This window comes from Apis mellifera, linkage group LG11 (genome assembly GCF_003254395.2).
Source record: "Apis mellifera strain DH4 linkage group LG11, Amel_HAv3.1, whole genome shotgun sequence".
NCBI lineage: Eukaryota > Metazoa > Arthropoda > Insecta > Hymenoptera > Apidae > Apis > Apis mellifera.
In genome coordinates this window covers 12,390,387-12,409,462 of record NC_037648.1, presented here as the reverse complement: position 1 = coordinate 12,409,462, position 19,076 = coordinate 12,390,387, and the positions used below count along the sequence as shown (strand labels likewise).

At 43.5% G+C, this 19,076-nt stretch overlaps 1 protein-coding gene across 16 annotated transcripts in view; it reads right to left on the bottom strand.

Moving 5' to 3' along the window:
- The window catches only part of LOC100577801 (zinc finger protein ush), a 175,280-nt gene that overhangs the window by 4,637 nt on the left and 151,567 nt on the right, over positions 1-19,076 (bottom strand). The window contains exon 1 of one of the 16 annotated variants that reach the window (XM_006566362.3): positions 57-738. The exons of the other annotated variants lie outside the window; for them this stretch is intronic. Within the exon in view, the coding sequence (XP_006566425.2) occupies positions 57-108 (52 nt within the window). The 5' untranslated portion in view covers positions 109-738. Of the gene's footprint in view, positions 1-56; positions 739-19,076 lie in introns of those variants that run through there. 16 annotated transcript variants of the gene reach the window in all.

Sequence of the window (19,076 nt, the reverse complement as noted above, 5' to 3'; positions counted from 1 at the left end):
GATCAAACGAAAATTTTCCTTATTATTGTTATTAATATTATTCTACATATTCGTACATTTCCTCGAGTTATCCCAATAACGGTTGACGAATTCGCCGGAAACGACCATGGCCCGCGAAAACGGATCCGTGACGGCGGAGCCGGAAGAAGAAGGAGAAGAAGAGAGAGAGGGAGAGAGAAAAAAGGAAGACTCGGCACGCACGATGCGTCTCTATGGCCGTTCGGCTCCCTAATGGTCGTTCGCCACGCCAGCCTTTGCGTACCCTCTGTTCCCTTCCCCCTCTGCCCCACCTATCTCTCTCTATTCGTCTATCTGTCCCTCCACTCCAGGCCACCCCACTCGGGTGCACCCTTCGCACGCCTCGAATCGAGATCCCCCACCATTCCAAGCGAGAGCCGCTTCGACGCCGAAAGGGGCTGCTGCTCTCGCGTCGAAATTTCGGATAAACCCTCGACGATGATCTCGGCTCCATCGTCGTCTGCGAAACTATTTCGAAGCGACGTGGATTAGTCGGATTTGGAAAGGCGACGTTCACCCCTTTTCGAGATCCTTATCTAGATCTCCTATCTTTCGAGAGGAAGTTGGACCGTGGCAAGTTATTTTCTTTGGAATTTCTCTTTTTCTTCTTCTTTAAACCATTCCTCATCCCTCCCAACTTATACACTCTTAACTTCAATTAACAGCTATTTAAAATCTCCAGTATCTAGACTTCTCGATCAGACTCAAAATTCTCTATTCTCGATTAACTCTCCCCCCCCCCCCCCTCCTTTCTCTTCCCTAATTAAAACCGTGCTCGTTAAAACGTGGCGGGAAAAACTTCGAAAGATCGATCTCTCGGACAGGCGAGAAAAACCGCCTGTTTATCCGCAAAGTATCGAAACGTATCCTGTTGCCAGGCGAGTGGAGCAAGTGCTCGACACGGCGTCGACACCTCGAATCGGCGTGATCTTTCGTATCCTCGTATCCACCACCGTCCAGGTGGTTTTTGCCCTCGAAATCGAGACGACACGCGTATCCCCCGTCCGTCGAATTACCCGGATGCTTTAATTGCCTCTCCCCTCCGTGTACACGGAGCGAGAAAGAGGGGGCGAGATGCGGAGGAAGATTGGGGCAAAGGGTTGGAGCGCACTTCTAGCGCTATCCACGGCTCGCATCTACAACTCGGTCGTGTTCCTTCTGCCTCTCTGTAAATAAGCGGTCATCGATGGATCGCTCTCCGGCTACCACCACTACTTCTTCTCCTTCTTTACTCGTCGCCTCCCTCTCTCCTTTTCCTAATGCTATCTGCAATTCGAGTCCTTATTTCTTCGAGCTTGTCGTCGTTCTTCCATCCGATCCGGCCGGCCGAAGGGAGACCATTCTTAATTGCACGGGTGTACAAGCTACCTGGGGCCGCGGTACACGCTTGTCTCGCGTTTACGCGCGAGCTTCGTTGCGGGCGAATCGAAATTGCGGAGCTTACCGCTTGTTCCTCGAGTATTCTTCTCGAGTGATGATCACACGTGTACGATTATTGAAATATCTCGCCGACTATTATTTATTAACGGTTGTATTGCAATTAGAGAAGAACAATGAAATAAAAAGTTTCGAGCGACGAGTTTAAGTTTATTCGAATTATGTAAATTGGCTGATTATGCGCTGCTATTCGTCGCGAAGCAATTCGAAATTGTAAAATTGCGAAATGTTTGCATTATCGGAAAAACTATTACTCTTATCGCCCCGCTTATCATTTGTCAATTCCCTGATATCATTAATTAACGAGTTAACGTAAACGAGACCCTGGCCATAAATAACTTTTTCACTTTTCAGAAAGCGGATCAACTTCGATAAATCTTCCGCCAAGTACCTCCGATTCTTCCTCGTGTTTCAAATTTTCAGATCACCTTTTACGTTACTCAGAGTCATCGAGTGCACGGAATACACCACCCCATCCTCCTCGAAGATGTCGAAGAACGACTCTATCGAGCACCAATGTCCCACGAAGCTGATTTAAAAAGTCACGATCCTTCTTCCACCTTTCGTCTTTTCCTTCTGGCAACAAGGAGGGGGGGATCATACCATTCTTAATTGCGCGTGCATGCAAACGTTGAACGGGCGATCGAGAGGGCTGCACCTTGCTCGCGTACAACCGCTTTACTTACCGCCAACCACCTCGCCGAGGGTGCAATATATCTCGAAAAGAAGACGGTGGTGGTGGCGGCGGCGGCGGCCGCGATGGTGGTGGCTGGTCGAGGGGCAGATGAGGGCAGGGGGTCGAACACGGCCGCCATTAACATATCCGCGGGCTGATAAGCCGTTTCTGAGAACCGATACCGCGCCCGTGTACACCTTGGGCCCCCGCTTTATAAGAGAAACGAACAGCCGCGTGAGAAACGGAGTTCGGAAGTTCTCCTCCTCTTCGCCGTTTGCGCCATTGTTCCGCTCCGCCTGTGTGTGTGTGTGTGTCGGCCAGCCTTTTAATTGAATTTAGAAACAACGAACATATTCCTTCCAAACTATTCGCGTTTCAATCGCGAATATTATCTCGGATCGTTTCTTCTTTTTTTCCTTCTTCTTTTTCCCCATCGATCGCCTTCGAGGAGTTGAAAAGAGATATAGAAAATAATAGTTGGTCGTTGCATAAATGAGTGCAGTGGCCGATATGTCTCGGCACGTGGCTAATTTTCGCTTGTCGCGTTATTAATGCATTATCGCGTTACGTGCGTGTCAAAGGCGAGCCGACACGTGTATAACGAGTGTATATCTTTTTCACCTTGCTTTTTAGTCTTCTTTGTTTTATTTATTCGCTTAACGATCCTTTAAAATTTCTCTTCTTCTTCCTCTTCTTTGAAAAATCGCTTTATAATTTAGAAAGAAGAGAAAGAAAGGAAAATCCGTTCTCCTCTCTTCTCGCGCTTCCCCAAAGGTCGCCAAAGCGACGATTCCTCGACATCTTCCCATCATCGATCGACAAAGAAGAAGCAAACACGTTCCTCTCCGCTTCCTCCCAGCCCCACCCCCTCATCTCTCCCCTTTGCGGACGCGTAGCCACGGAGGGAGGAGGGGGGCAGGAAAACGAGCGCAACGGTAGCAGCTTCATCGGCGCTATGCAAATAGGATCCTGATCGTGACGCGGGTAGGCAAACACGCGACGTACAGGTAACAGGCAGGTCTGGTGAGGTCTGAGTGAGTTCTCTCCGCTTCTTCCTCCTCCTCCTCCTCTTCTTGTTTCTTCTTCTCGTTCCTTCTTTCCACCCGTATTACGGCCAGAGTGTGCGCGCCCTGTTTTCACTTGGGGCCACGACCCATGCAAGAGATGCATGCCACTCGTACCGAACCCATGAACACTTTGCTCTTCCCTTTCTCCTTCCCTCCACCATCCCTTCGCAACGTGTTCCTCTCGTCTCCCTCTCCCCCCTGTTCCAACCAACGGTAGCCAACGTCTTTTTCTCTCCACCGGGCCTCTACACGCTGCATCGTGGAGATATGCTAATGCAGCCGTCCCGATCGTGACACTGCGGCTGCTAAGTGAGAGCTCAAGTCGCAACCTTCTCATCGGCTCCTACGCCGCGCGTCCAATCCTCTTCCTCGTCGTCCCCTCTTCCCTCGCTCGATCCTCCTTCTTGCATCTTTCTTGCATCCGTGTTGACAGTCGGCCTAACGTTTTCGGACGACGTTTCCTCCTCCCCCTCCCTCTCTCGCCATTAAGCCCAACCTCGAGATCTTTAGTATTAGAAAACGTTCCACGATTCTAGCTCTGGCTTTAATGTTTTTAACCATGACGTCACATCCCCCGTTCCGAATCGAATATCGAGTCAGAAGTTTATTCGAAACGACGTATCGCGACACGTCGATTTCTCTTAACGAAGAGAGAAGTTTGGAGAAGATAATTGTAGAAGAGGAAGAAGGAGAGGGAAGATTTTTGGTTAAACAAGATCTGGATCTCGATCTCGGGTGGGGCGTGACGTGATAAAGGAGGGGGCGAGGATATTTGGAAAGGGATCGATGGTTTGGAAACGAGAATAGAAACACACATCGGGCGGATAACGCCGCCAATCGTGCCTCGTCACGGATACAAGGATCCGTGGCCGGCCTCTTGTAGTACAACATTATGCACAATTTACCGGACGACGTCTCTAGAACGAAACTGTCCATGTTCCGATTCAATTAAACGCCGATGCAATCGATCAATTCAATTCGTCCCGTTACACTTAGCTCTTCAAGATTCAGCGGGCATCGGTGCAAGCACACCTCATTAAAACGCAAATCTACCCGATCGATCCGATATCTTCGATCTGCCTTTATTCCGGCCTGCTCCTCGCCTCCTCCTCCTCCTCCTCCTCCTCCTCCTCCTCTTCGTCGTCGTCGTACCGACGAAGGGGACGATCGAAGGAGGAGGAGAGAGAGAGAGGATGGATCTTGTAGCGGAGAGACCGTCCACGTTCAGTCCATCCCTTCCAAGAAGTTCAGATCACGTCGCGGAGGACATTATTCATGCAAAGCTCTTACTACGTCCACCTCGTCTTCTATCTGCGTATCAACACGCATGGGTATATACGTGGCCGTCATACGTGTAGTGACACAGCGACGGCCAACCAACTCGAATTGCCTCCGATCATCGTCGCCGAGCCCATGGAATATTCGACTTTCGGGAAAATTGTCATACCGTTTTCGGACGAATTTTCGTAAAGCTTTCTTTAGAAAATTAATATTTTATGGAAATTTTATGAAATTAATAGATTAGCATTTTGCAAGAATTGGATATTAGAATTTTAGAATCTTTAGAGAACAAGTTATAGTTTTGAAATTCGTAAAGAATTTTGGAAATATTCAAAGAATTGATAGTTTACAATTTTGCAATCTTTAGAGAATAAATTACAGTTTTGAAATTCGTAATTTTTAAAAAATTAATAGTTTACAATTTTAGGGAATAAATTACAGTTTTGAAATTCATAAGGAATTTTTAAAAAATTGATAGTTTACAATTTTAGGGAATAAATTACAGTTTTGAAATTCGTAATTTTTAAAAAATTGATAGTTTATAATTTTAGGGAATAAATTATAGTTTTGAAATTCGTAAGGAATTTTGGAAATATTTAAAAAATTGATAGTTTACAATTTTACAATCTTTAGGGAATAAATTACAATTTTGAAATTGGTAAGGAATTTTGGAAATGTTTAAAAAATTGATAGTTTACAATTTTAGGAAATAAATTAGTTTTGAAATTCGTAAGGAAATTTGGAAATATTTAAAAAATTGATAGTTTACAATTTTAGAGAATAAATTAGTTTTGAAATTCGTAAGAAATTTTGAAAATATTTAGAGAATTGGAGTAGTTTACAATTTTAGGGAATAAATTACAGTTTTGAAATTTATAAGGAATTTTGGAAATATTTAAAAAATTGCTAATTTACAATTTTACAATCTTTAAAAAATTGCAGTTTTGAAATTCGTAAGGAATTTTGGAAATATTTAAAAAATTGCTAGTTTACAATTTTGGATACAACCTAGTAAGAAAAAATTAGCAAAGAGAGGTTTTGGAATTTTTAAGGAATGAAAACAGATTAGAAATTTGGATTCTTTATTAATATGAATTATTAAGTCGAAATTTTTGGAAAGTTTCGATGACGCAATGTTTTTCAGCGATTGTATCCCTGTCTGTACGCGGCTTAAGGTAACGCATCGCGTGTTCGGCCTGTCTGTACGAGAGAGTGAAGTTCACGTGACGGCGGGTCTCGCGTGTGCATACACGTACGACAATAATGATAGTAATTATGCTAAAGGGCAACGATAAATCCCCAACGTCGATATCGTGACGAGATAGCGTAACATTTCGACTTTCAGCCATTTACCACTTAATTACTTCGATCGGCCGATCGGGTAACGAAAATAAGCGGCCGATTACCAGCCGGGAATATTATTAGTTCATTGAGCCGAGTGAATAAAGCTAATGGTGGCCCGTTATTAGCGAAATTACGCCTCGATATTATGTTCTAATGGCGTTGTTTACCGATGGATATCCGCGAGCATCGGCAATGCTCACTGTACCTGTTGAGACTTTATTACGTGTTGGCACGTTCGGAAGTTACACGGATTATCTCGATCGATTTCTACCGATCTTGAATCGTCTTCGATTCGATCCTCTGTCTCGATCGAATTTTAACCTCGCCAATCTCTTCTTGTTCGATCGTTTCCAATTCTCGAATGAGAATAAACTCTTGATTCAATCGGTCAAATTAATTTTTCAAAGAACGAAGACGGGCTCGTGGGATTCTATCATTATATTATTAACGATTAACGGTTTCCACGGTCCCCGTTACAAGTGGTAACCGCGTCTCGTTCCGCTCATTGTCTATTTCCCCAGTACAAATAAATAGATAAACAAATGATCCCCATAAATTTCCATACGATTGTCCCACGTCGAAAGCATTCTCGTACGCGGAGAAACGATCTCCGATCAGCGCCGGGACGCAGCTGTTTCTTCTTTTATCTCGCGACAGGAACAGGATCTGTGCAGGTCGTTTCGCTTGCTAGCAGGACCTTCGAGGGACGTTATCACTACTCGCCATCTGTCACCGAGCTTGGTTTTCACTGCTTTTGCTGGTGATTTTTTCTGCTGCCCGGTGAAAACCAGAAATCGAGCCCGCCAACTGTGCCGCGAGCAGCGACCACGTCTCTCTCTCTCTCTCTCTCGATCGAGAATTCGCGTACATACGTGATTTCGTGAGTACGACCCTCAAATTTATTGCTTTCTTTTATTTTATTATTATTATATAGATTACTCGTGTATCGAAATAAATTATTCGTCCCTCTCCTTTTTAGGTTTCGATTTATCATAATTTTTGTCGCGATTTTCCCTGATCGATAAATTTCGAGAAATTCAAACTTCGTCCCGATTATCTACGATTTCATAATTAAAAAAGTTTACGGAGAGGAAGAGATTATCCGAAGTAATTGGGGGAGTTAAATCGTTGCCGGTTTAATTCGGAATAATTCGTGAAGAAAGGAAACAATTAGAAACGATTCTTAAATACGTTACGTGAAAAAAGATATATATCTCCGCAAGAGAAATTTGCATAAAATCAATATCGCGTATAAATTTCGCAATAAATAAATCACATTCGCCAGATTTTTCGTTGAACGCACATATACGAAAAAATTGGGTCAAGAATCGAATTTAACTTCTACAAATCCCAGAAGACAAACATATCCTCGAATTTCGTAGCTTCGGAAACGCAGTTGTCGAAATTCATTTGGATGCAAAAAAGTGGGCTTTGATGAAAAAGAAAAAGAAAAAACAATTGCAGGGAGCGGTAAAGGGCAGAGGCGTGGTAGCACGGCGAGTATATCGAAGAAGAAAGAAGGTTTATCTGTCCGAGTGTCTCCGCTGGTGTCAACGGCTGGTATCTCTTAATGACTGCCCCATCTTTCAAGGCTTAATCGTCGACACGTATAAAGCATATCCCTGGCCCCTCTGCATATTCAATGCGCATGGACGAAGCGGGCTCGTGCTGTGTACACGCGTTCCAAATTATCTGCCGCCTCCTCCTTCGATTAAAATTCCGGATTCCCGTATTCTGGATGAGAACAAAACGTCCTGGACCCGATACCCACTCTCTTATTCACCAATCACGCTATCTCCCCTTTTCTCTCTCTCTCTTCTTCTTCCTTTTCTTCTTTTCATCCCACTTTTCGTAGAGATGTTTGTGAAGTTCTCGTCGGGAAGATTTCTTTATCTCAGAATTTTTGGAACTTGAAAGCGTATCTTGGAGATAATCGAGGTGAATATCGTTACATCTTCCCGTCTTCCTTTTTCCTGTTTTCTTCTTCTTCTTCTTCGTTTCCAAAGCGACTCCAACGGATTTCTTTATCTTCCTTCAGAATTTTCGATCTAACTTTGAACCTCGAAGATGATGTAATGTTTTTCAGACAAAATGGAAAGAAGATATTTAGAATGGAAAGAAAATGTAAAGAATTCTACAATTCTTCAATTCTATATTATGTTCATCTTTATAATTATCAGAGAATGTCAAATCTATTTGAATATAGACTCAAGATTATTCCTCCTAAGAATTTTTCTCCAATCGTCTATTGCTCTAATTTATCTCATATGAGAAGATATAGACAATCGAAATTGGACGATATCCGGCGATCGAGCGAGCCTCCCTAGATTCGTTCCAAATAAAACAAAATCCAATGGCAATTATATTCACAAAATATTCGGTTGAGCCGGTCGCGATACCATCTCGCCTCTCTTTCTTCGTTCTTTCGATACAATCAACGAAAATGGATCTGGATCGAGTCTCATTGTGGCAGCGGACGATACTACATCGCGTAGCCGAAAGATCTTCAAGGGACCCAAGTATATAGCAGAACTCGAGCGAGTTAGACGTAACTGAGAGAGACAGAGAGAGAGAGAGAGATAAGGAAAAAAAGATGACAGAAATGAAGGAAGGAAGAGAGATCGCTAGTACGGGAGATAGAAATGGAAAAACGAAGATAGAGAGAGAGAGACGGGGAGAGAAACAAGAGGAGAGAAGATGGGTAGAACTCGGTTCTCGTCTAGCTGGAAGATCTAATCTCTCGTTCCCGCGCTGCGTGCCTAATTAAAGATCGATATCTCTCGATATTATTGCACCCCCTCCTTGTACCACCTTCCAACCACCACCCCATCGGCCCGCCATACTCCCCCTCCGCCACGTAGCAGGTTATTAAATTCTCCTATCTCGAGGATCTGGACTGGCCGGTCCTACCCGCCCCGTATCTGATCCGCTCAATCTTTAGTCTCGTTACCTTTCGGCCCTCCGTTCGGCCACGATCCAGCCGATTCGACTCTTTACAAATTTCCAAAGTGGACCCAGACCCCCGAATCTTCGCGGGCCCATGAGAAACAATCGGCGGAGGGAAGCTTCTCTCCTTCTCCGCCCGGTGAGGGGAGGCCTTTCGATCCGAAGCTTTAGGATTCGATGGATCGTTACAGAAAGATACTGCTCTACGATAATTCCCTTTCGCCGATGAAAGCGGAATGGAACTGGATTTTCGAAATTGAAAATTTTGGATTCGATGGATCGTTACAATTGTCGAAAATTTTTCTTTCTTTTCGACGATGAATGGAGCTAATAATATTTGGGATGATATGTATATATATTCTGAAAATTTTGGATTCGATGGATCGTTACAGTTATCGAAAGGATATGTTCTATGATAATTTTTCTTTCCTTTCGATGAATGGAGCTAATAATATTGGGATGATATGTATATATATTCTGAAACTTTGGATTCGATGGATCGTTACAATTGTCGAAAAGATATTGTCCTATGAAAATTTTTCTTTCCTTTCGGCAATGAAAGCGGAATGGAGCTAATAATGATTGGAATGATATGTATTCATATTCTGAAAATTTTGGATTCGATAGATCGTTACAGCTGTCGAAAGAATACTGCTCTCTATGATAATTTTTCTTTTCTTTCGGTGATAAAAGTGGAATGGAACAGATTTTCGAAATTGAATCAATAATATTTGGAATGATATATATATTTTGAAAATTTTGTAATTTTGGATTCGATGGATCGTTACAATTGTCGAAAGAATATTTTTCTACAATAATTCCTCTTTCCTTTCGGCGATGAATGGAACTAATAATGTTTGGGATGATATATATATATATATTCTGAAAACTTTGGATTCGATGAATCATTACAACTGAAGGAATGATATATATATTCTGAAAATTTTGGATTCGATGGATCGTTAGAACTGTCGGAAGAATATTGTTTTACCATAATTTGAATGGAACAGCTTTTCGAAATTGAGTTAATAATGTTTACGATGATATATATATATATATATTTCGAAAATATTGTGACTTAAAAGAAGAATAAACGTATAACGAAAAAAAGTCGGAAAGTAGGAACGTGAGTCGTCAACTGGTAGCTCTATCGGACGCGAGGAAGGGATTCCAACTTAATCCTCGCTGATGAAGAAACTACAGATGCGGCGAATCAATCGAGGGACACTGTGAACGCGGCTTAAAACATTGAGACGTGACCAATGCTCGTTGCCACGAAGGCAATGCCACATCGGGCAATTATCGCTCGGCAGGACCTCGACGTGCATACATTAAGGCCGACTAGCTTCCTCTCTTTCTCGCACCTCCGCGTCTCGATCCTCCGCCCGCGACAGAGAGGCGAACCACGAAGACAACGACGACCACGACGACGACGACAACGACAACGACGACCACGACGACGAGGACGACGACGACGACGACCACGACGACGGTGAACCGACACAACGAGATTTCGTATCTGACCAGGACACTTCTCGCCTACCTTCTGGACGACGTTTTAAGATCGATATCGAACCGCTCTGGAACTCGACCGAATGAATAATTATCAATGGACCCGGCCATATCTCGCCACCCAAACCCTCCGCGCTCCTATTTTTTCGATTTTCCTCGACGAATCACGACCGCCTCGTGACGCCGTCTTCTAGCCGTTAAAGAAACGAATTTTCGAATTTTTAATACGGGGATTTGGAAGAAAGATGGAGCGTCGTTTTGAATAATAATTTTTTTTTTTTCTTTAATAGAAATTGGGATTGGATTTATTAATAAATCGTTGAAAAATACGAAGCTAATTTTGTTGAATACAAATTTGACGAATTTTCAAAACGGTTACGATCCAATCTATTATTTCTCGATTTATTAAAAAAAGAGAAAAAGAAGAAGGTTCGTCAAATGAAATTATATCAACAGTTCGACGAAAGATCGACGACGATCTGTGCTTCGAAGGCGTCAAGAATGGAATGATGAAAAATTTCCACGGATCAGATCGTCGTCGTCGTCGTAAAGGCGACCGGTACGAGGTATCGAAAACTCGAACGGGGTTATTTACGATCGTATCCACGAGCAATCCCTCGCGTAGCGAACTCTCACGTACTTATACGTGCCTGGATTTAACCTCGCCGTTATATATCAGTATAACCAGACTGCACGTTTAATAGCCGCTAAAACGTCCTAAGAACCTTGTATACAAACCATAAACACAGTTTGCGGAGAACAAAAGGAGGGAGAGAGAGAGAGAGAGAGCAGGGTCCACGATACTCGTAAAAGTATCGACGACTAACACGCACATGTATCGAGAGGGTTCTTGAAATAATTTTATACTACTTTGTATTACTCCAAACTTTACTTTATTCTCTAAATACTAACGATTTCTAATAAAAGAATTTCGACTAGAAAGGGAATCGCGAAATATAAGGAATAAAAATCTGCTTGCAACAATTCCTCGCGAGAACTCACGATCTTCGTTTCGCCACGAATCCCGTTTTCCAGAAATTCTTCACGTTGAATCGAATGCGACAATTTCATATCTTCTCTCTTATAATTTGCAACGTATATACATTGCACCACAAATTTCACAAAACGGTATTTCATTTTCCTCTCTTTTAAAAAGAAACGACGGTTTATTTCTAACATCTTTTCGATCCTCATCTTCCCTTCTCCTTCCACGTAATATCGAAACGCGCGACGCATAAATTCGATCCCCTCCTCCCTCTCTCTCCACCGAGGGGATGACGCGTTGCAAAGAAAAAAACGTCGTAAAAAATTATATGCAGCTATGCTATGCAGCTCGCGTTATGCGCTCGTTGGGGAAACGAGTTGGAGGGGGTTGGAGAAGCAGGTTGCAGGGGAAGGAGGGTGGTTGCGAGTTGCCGGCTCGCTTCGTACCAAGCCTTGGAATCGCTCAATTTTCGACGATATTGGGGAGGAGAGGGCTACGATCGGCTGTGTTCGCGGCTGGCTTCGCCGCCAGGGGGGGGTGTGAGAAAGGAGTAGTCGTAAATCGAGGAGGGGGGAGGGGCGGAGATACGTGGAAATGGATTTTTATCGAGTGTCTGAGAGGAAGCGGGGGGGAGAGGCGAGAGTGGAAGTTAATTTTGTGTCGTTTATCGGTATTCCAGTGAGTTACAGGCGTACCCCTCCGCGTCTCGCGCCTCGAATCTCGCGACCCCCTCCCCCTCCTCGATTGATACTTACACGGAATGAAACGTCGCGACGCGGCGCTCGTTCCTTTAATATCCCGCGTTGGATTAAACGCATGATGAACATTTTGCTTTTTTTTCCTTTTTCTTCTTCTTCCTTCACTCTCAACGTATCTCGATCATTTCCGTTACTCCTACCCTTCTTTTCTTTGATAAATTTTCAACTTCTTTCCTATTTTGTGTATATATATTTATATATTTTAATAATAAAGTGGGTTTGAAAATTTATTTTAAATCAATGTATCCGTAATCGAGAAATAAGCGTATTCACAACACGTAACTCGAGTCATTATCCTGCGCGATCTCCTGTGGAGTGAAGGAGGGAGAAGTGGGGTTTATCGTCGTGGAGAAATCGGGTCAAGGGTCGCGGCGTGAAAAGGATAGAAGAGAAGCGAAGGGAGAAGGGGGGGCTTATTAAGAAAAATGGCGCGCGGCGTCGAGGGAAAAAGCAACACGGCCAACCTGTGGGGGTGAATAGAGGGGAGTTGAAGGGGAGGGTTGGACGCGGCGTTATCTTCGCGCAACCCATTCCCGCAACCTTATCTACCGTAAAAACTTGGGCTTTAACCACCGGGGATCATAATCGAGCTTATCTCTTCCCCGCCCCTCCTCCGCTCCATCTCGTTTTCTCTCGTCGCCGTTGCACCGAAGGCTATCTCCCACTTTTACTCGTCCATCCTGCTCGCCCTTCCCTCCTCCCTCTCGCGATATCGCGGATTTTATCGCCGAAACTTTGAATCGACTCGCAGAGATCGCGAGAAAGAAGAAGAGACCCGTGGAAAGGAGAGAGTGGCTGGAGACTGGTTTTATTGTATTGGAATATCGAATGATCTACGAAAGGGTAGATACGATTTTTTAGTAAAAAATTGGGGAAGAAGTTCCGATTTTTAAATCTTTAAATTTTTAATTAATTTCATTCTCGTATCAAATATTATTTACTTCTAACTGAACCAACGATTTGTTTCTTATACAAGGACTCGATGCACAATTTAAAATTTTTGTCGTATCAACATTTTCGTTTCACTTAGGCTCTTAGGTTCGCTTAGAGCAATAATTAAGATATTTTTTTACGATTTTGAGAAAAAATTGGGGAAGAAGTTCCGATTTTTAAATCTTTAAATTTTTAATTAATTTCATTCTCGTATCAAATATTATTTACTTCTAGCTGAACCAACGATTTATTTCTTATACAAGAACTCGATGCACAATTTAAAATTTTTGTCGTATCAACATTTTCGTTGCACTTAGGCTCATTCGCTTAGAGCAATAATTAAGATATTTTTTTACGATTTTGAGTAAAAAATTGGGGAAGAAGTTTCGATTTTTAAATCTTTAAATTTTTAATTAATTTCATTCTCGTATCAAATATTCTTTACTTCTAATTGAACCAACGATTTATTTCTTATACAAGGACTCGATGCACAATTTAAAATTTTTGTCGTATCAACATTTTCGTTTCACTTAGGCTCTTAGGTTCGCTTAGAGCAATAATTAAGATATTTTTTTACGATTTTGAGAAAAAATTGGGGAAGAAGTTCCGATTTTTAAATCTTTAAATTTTTAATTAATTTCATTCTCGTATCAAATATTATTTACTTCTAGCTGAACCAACGATTTATTTCTTATACAAGAACTCGATGCACAATTTAAAATTTTTGTCGTATCAACATTTTCGTTGCACTTAGGCTCATTCGCTTAGAGCAATAATTAAGATATTTTTTTACGATTTTGAGTAAAAAATTGGGGAAGAAGTTTCGATTTTTAAATCTTTAAATTTTTAATTAATTTCATTCTCGTATCAAATATTCTTTACTTCTAATTGAACCAACGATTTATTTCTTATACAAGAATTCAATGCACAATTTAAAATTTTTGTCGTATCAACATTTTCGTTGCACTTGTAGTTAGGCTTGTTCGCTTAGAGCAATAATTAAGATATTTTCGAAAAGGGGAGAGGAGGAAACGGAGCAAGAAGGGGAGGTGAAATCCGATTGAAAATTTGTCGAGCACGCGACGGGATCCATCCATCCCACGTTGGTAGGAAACTCGTGGGAAAAGGCATAGACGGAGAGGGCGAACGGGAGAGGGAAGTCGTAAACGTAATCGTGCTTTTTCAGGCGCCGCCACTAAACCACCCACCCCCTCCCCGACCTGTGTGCACCGTGCCTTCGGGAGCCGCTTAAAATATTTTTACAGCGTACAGCCGCTACGATGTCGCGATATTTCGTGCTTACGTTACGATGATAACACCCCCACCTCCACCAAGCTTTCGCTCCCTTCAATCCGTCTTTCTTCCTCTCCCTCCTATTCATCCTCTCGAAGATAGAGAAGCGCGACCAATTCTATCGATCATTTCGATAGATCTCGCAAATCTTGGCGAGATATCCTTCCGCAAAAATTAGCATCAGTTTTCTTGGAAATGGTACTAAAACGTAACGATCAAATTTTATCGCGACACGGTTCAATCTATTATCTATTCTTCTTTTTTTAATATACATAAAAGAAGAAGAAGAAGAAGAAGAAGATTGGAAGAGAATAGAGGAGGACAAAGGGGGTTGGAAGAGAAGTGTTCTCGAGAAGTTTCGTGCGTGCTCGCATCGGCGAGGCAAAAATCGTCGAAGCCTTTTAGACGGTTTACGATCCCGCGGACCAAGTATATCTCGAAGGCTGCCGAGAGAGGAGAAAGGCGAAAGGAGGAGGGGGAGACGAAGATGAAGGGAGAGAGAGAGAGAGAGAGAGAGGGAGAGAGAGGGGAGAGAGAGAGGTTTGCGAGGTCGGTCGGCAGATACGAAACCGTCATCATATTGAAAACCATAATTCGTGGGACTGGGGTACCCAGGTACACCAGGGGCGTACCGTGACCGCTATCTGAATCGCGTCACAATAAATACTAATTCCTGGAAGGTGGCCCTTGCCATTATCTTAGGACCGTGTGGCAAAGTCACTTATACTTACTTATACTCCCCTCTTCCTGCTCCCTTTCGCTCGTGTCCACCCTCTTTTCGCCTTCCTCCACCTCCTCTTCTTTTTCTTTTCTCCTCTTCCTCGAGCTGCCTCCTCGATAGAACGAGAATAATTATTTTCGATAGGTCGATGATAGTGCGGGGGCCTCGTTATTGCTTATGCTTTATGTCTTAACCTCCTCTCTTTTCTTTTTCTACGTTCGAGTAGAGAGAGAGAGGGGAGAAAGTAGTGGTAGTTTTATTCTTTCATTTTCTTTCTTCTTTTTCGTGCGTCCCCCTTTTTTTTTTTTTTTTTTAATTGGCGTCCCCCCTCCGTTCCCGCCATGCTTCTCCTTTTTCGGCACGAGGCGGCCTCTCGTACGTTATCCGGGGAAGCCTAATCGGGGCCCATCCGTCAGTTTAATGGAGAATCGAACCGGCCTCTCCTCGCTTTCACTCCTCCGCATCCGTTAATTGTCGCTTCTTGTTCCTGGTTTATTATGGAGGCCGGGAGACGTGACGAAAGGAGACGAGCTCGTGAGAATGGATCACACGAGAAGATTCCTTCCTCGCGAATCTTCGAAACCAAATACGATACGAAGCGTGGAAAACTATAATAAGATAATTTCAGAAAGAATCCAGAGACGAATATTCTTCTCGAAACAGATCGTGTCCTATTATCGTATTACGAGATACTTTTCGAGAAAGGAAAAAAAAAAAAAGAAAAAAGGAAAAAGTCACAGCGATAAAAGAAGTTCCGAACCCAGTTCTCTCTTCGATAAGAACGTTATCTCTCTCGAGATTGAAATTCCAAATTCAATGAAATTCAATTTCACAACGAGCGGACAAATATTGCAAAAGTCGTTTCTTCGAAAAATCTGAAAAACAAAAAATTAATTTCTCTCTCTCTCTCTTTTTTTTCTTTTTTTTTTAATTAAACCGACCAAATCTCTCAACGACCGCGCGCGACCTCGAGATTCGATAGTCCGCCTATCAAATCTCTCTCTCCACGGCTCTCCACCGTTCGTGTATCGTCCGTGTACGTGTGAAACGCGACACGGAACCGTGCGCGTTCCAAGGTCGTCACCGCGCAAAAATAGACCGACGAATCGCGCGATATCGCGAGACGATTACGTCCCAGGGAAATCCCCTGGATCGAGCGAAGAAGAAGAAGAAGAAGAAGAAGAAGAAGAAGGATTCTAATCGGTTACGCGATACAGAGATCTCGAGAGAAAGAGAGAAGAAACGGTTAACAATATATATATATATATATGTATATATCTCGATGTAAGCGAGAAATAGTCAGCCGATGAATCATCGTCGAAGAGTTTCTTCCTTCCATCAGTTCTCCCAGACGCGATAACGCGAGGAATGAAATTTTATTTCCCTTGGCGAAGATACCGTAATCGACCGGCAATTGCTACCCCTCTCTCCCTCTCTCTCTCTCTCTCTCTCTTCGACGTGGTGGATATTTCACGATGCACCACGACTTCCACCACGTCAACTTCCAACCGCGATGGATTCTTCTTACGCCGGGGCTTGGAAATGGTCACGGACCTTCTCTCTTTCATCGCCCTCCCCCTCCTCCATCGGATCGATCAGATTTATCGCGGACGTGCCGTGAACCGTGACCGGATTCCGATTCCTCTTCGCGCTACTTTATGATCCATTTTTCCATTTCACCGTTCGATCCCGACTATGAATAGTCGGAACGAAAGATCAAGCTTCGCTCGTCCGGGGAATTATTCAACGAGACTCAATTGCGAATCATCTTGGATAAGATTAGATCTTTTTCTTGTAAAGAGAAATATATATGTATAGACAGGAAGATGAAGAAATTAAATCTCTCTTAGATCTTTCTCTCGTCGTCACGCTTCTTCTGTCGAGAGAAATTAAATTAAAAAAAAGAAAGGAAGAGAGAGAGAGATATTCTGCGTTTATACGAAATCTCACACGCGAGTTGGATGCACAACGGATGCATTGTGCCCAGCAGATATCACGTCTCCTTATCGTCGTCGACGTCTGAGGCCAGAGCTCGAAGGCGTCCAGACGCTTCCTCTCCCTTTTCCTTCGAGCCCGATTCCTCCTCGCGGAACGATAAACCCGACGATTAGACGCAACCACGCGGGAAAAAGTTTCCTAATCGGCAGATAAGACGGGATTTCGCGCGTATCCCTCCTCCTTCCCGCGAATTATTTTCAACGAGATTATTCCCAACAAGCTTCTTCTCTCTCTCCTGCTTTCTCAGAACCATTAAATCGTGTCTATTCTATAATCCTTTTTCTCACACCTTTCGCTCCTCATCCTCCTTCTTCTTCTCGTTCTGCTATTTCTTTGAATCAATAACGATTATCTAATACGAATTATGAGGTGTGTAGAGAAGGGTCGTAACCGTAGACACGTCGACGAGGTTGCTTCTCTATCGTATCGCAGATAGTTCCAGTCACGCACCTTGGAGTGAGCATCTACGACAAGGCTTTCCTTCCCTCTATGAATGATCCAGAGATAGAAACAGACTATCTTGTAATCTTAATTCAATATCATTTGTTAAATTTTTCTAGCAAATTCTTCTTGCGTTCAATATCATTTGTTAAATTTCTCCATCACCGGTTATCCACCGCCGTTAAAAAAAGAAAAGAAGACACACGCTTCCATCAATTTTCTCCTCGAGTGCCACCGACGCTCCTTTAATCACGGTCCCTCGAACTCGGACGGGCCTGCAACCAGCATCTTGCCCGAAATACTACGTCCTGGGGGAAGAGAATGAGAGAGAGAGAGTCGATTCTTCGTAGATAGACCAAAGTATCTACTTGCCAGAGACGCGGTTAATCTTGGGGCCGAGAGAGTGGTGGCCCTCATACACCTCGATATTGTTTAACTTGCCTCGTTATCGCTAGATGCACTCTCTCTATAGCCATCTCTCCAGGGGTGGAAGATAGCGCGCACCTTCGAACCTCCCTTCCACGACTCCCCCTTTGGCGTTTCCACCTTCTTCCTACCACCATCTTCGTCCCACCTTCTCGCTCGAGAGAGTTGGCGAGGGGGTTGGGGGGAGGGGTTGGGGGCCTGGAAGGGAGCTGCATCCAGCTGATAACGCCTCCTCAACTGATAACGAGCCGGCCAGGCTCTCGGTCCTCCTACGTACACCTCTCTCTCCCTCTCCCTCTCCCCGTGTTTCTACGACGTCGCGAATTCCCTGCGAGCCTCTCACGGCTTCTTCTTCTTCTTCTTCTTCTTCTTCTTCTTCTTCTTCTTCGTTCACGACAACCATCCGCTTCCCTCGCGGATGGAGACGGTTCAGACAGGACGAGTTCTCGAGCGGTGGAAGAGAAGGGCGAACTGGATTCTAATTTGGGACTTTCTGTCGGACGTCGAGTGATTTATACGCGAGGGAGATACGTTCTTTTATTTTTTTTTTTTCATCACGTGACAAATCGTCGTTGCGTAATCTATCGAATCCAAAGTTCAAAGCGAGGCTTTCTTTTTTTTTTCTCCACCCCCCTCTTTCTTCTTGAAATATTACGATGGCAATTTTATTCGAAACGAAGATGCGTTACGAGCATTAATTTCATCCGTCTTCTTCTTCTTCTTCTTCAACCGGAAGAAACGAACTCGGAGAGAAACCTCGGTTGAGAAACAAATCGCAATTGGCCGCAATCGGATCAGAGGGATCTCTGATCGAGGACGAAGACGAATTTCGTATCCCCGCGGAGGAGCGAAATCGGAGGCCACCGAGAAAAGAAAGAGGACTCTCTTTCTCTCTTCCTCGCGGCGATATCTCGATCGATCTCGACGGTAGAAAGAGAGAGAGAGAGGGAGGAGGAAGCGGGGCTGCGGAGTGGTCCGTCGATCGAATCTCCTCGCGGTGGAGAAGGGATCCACGGTCCAAATATTGGGACACCGTATCTCTTGCTCGAGTCAACCTTCGCGCACAGGACGAATCCAGTCGGTGAGAATAAGAATAAGACGCGATGGACGAACGAAGACGTGTAAGAAGTTTAACTGCGCTTAAAATAGCGCAAGATTCTTCGATATTTATCTCGTCCTCCAAAGATATTCCACAAAAATATTAACTAAAACACATATATATATATTTTATGAAGAAGTA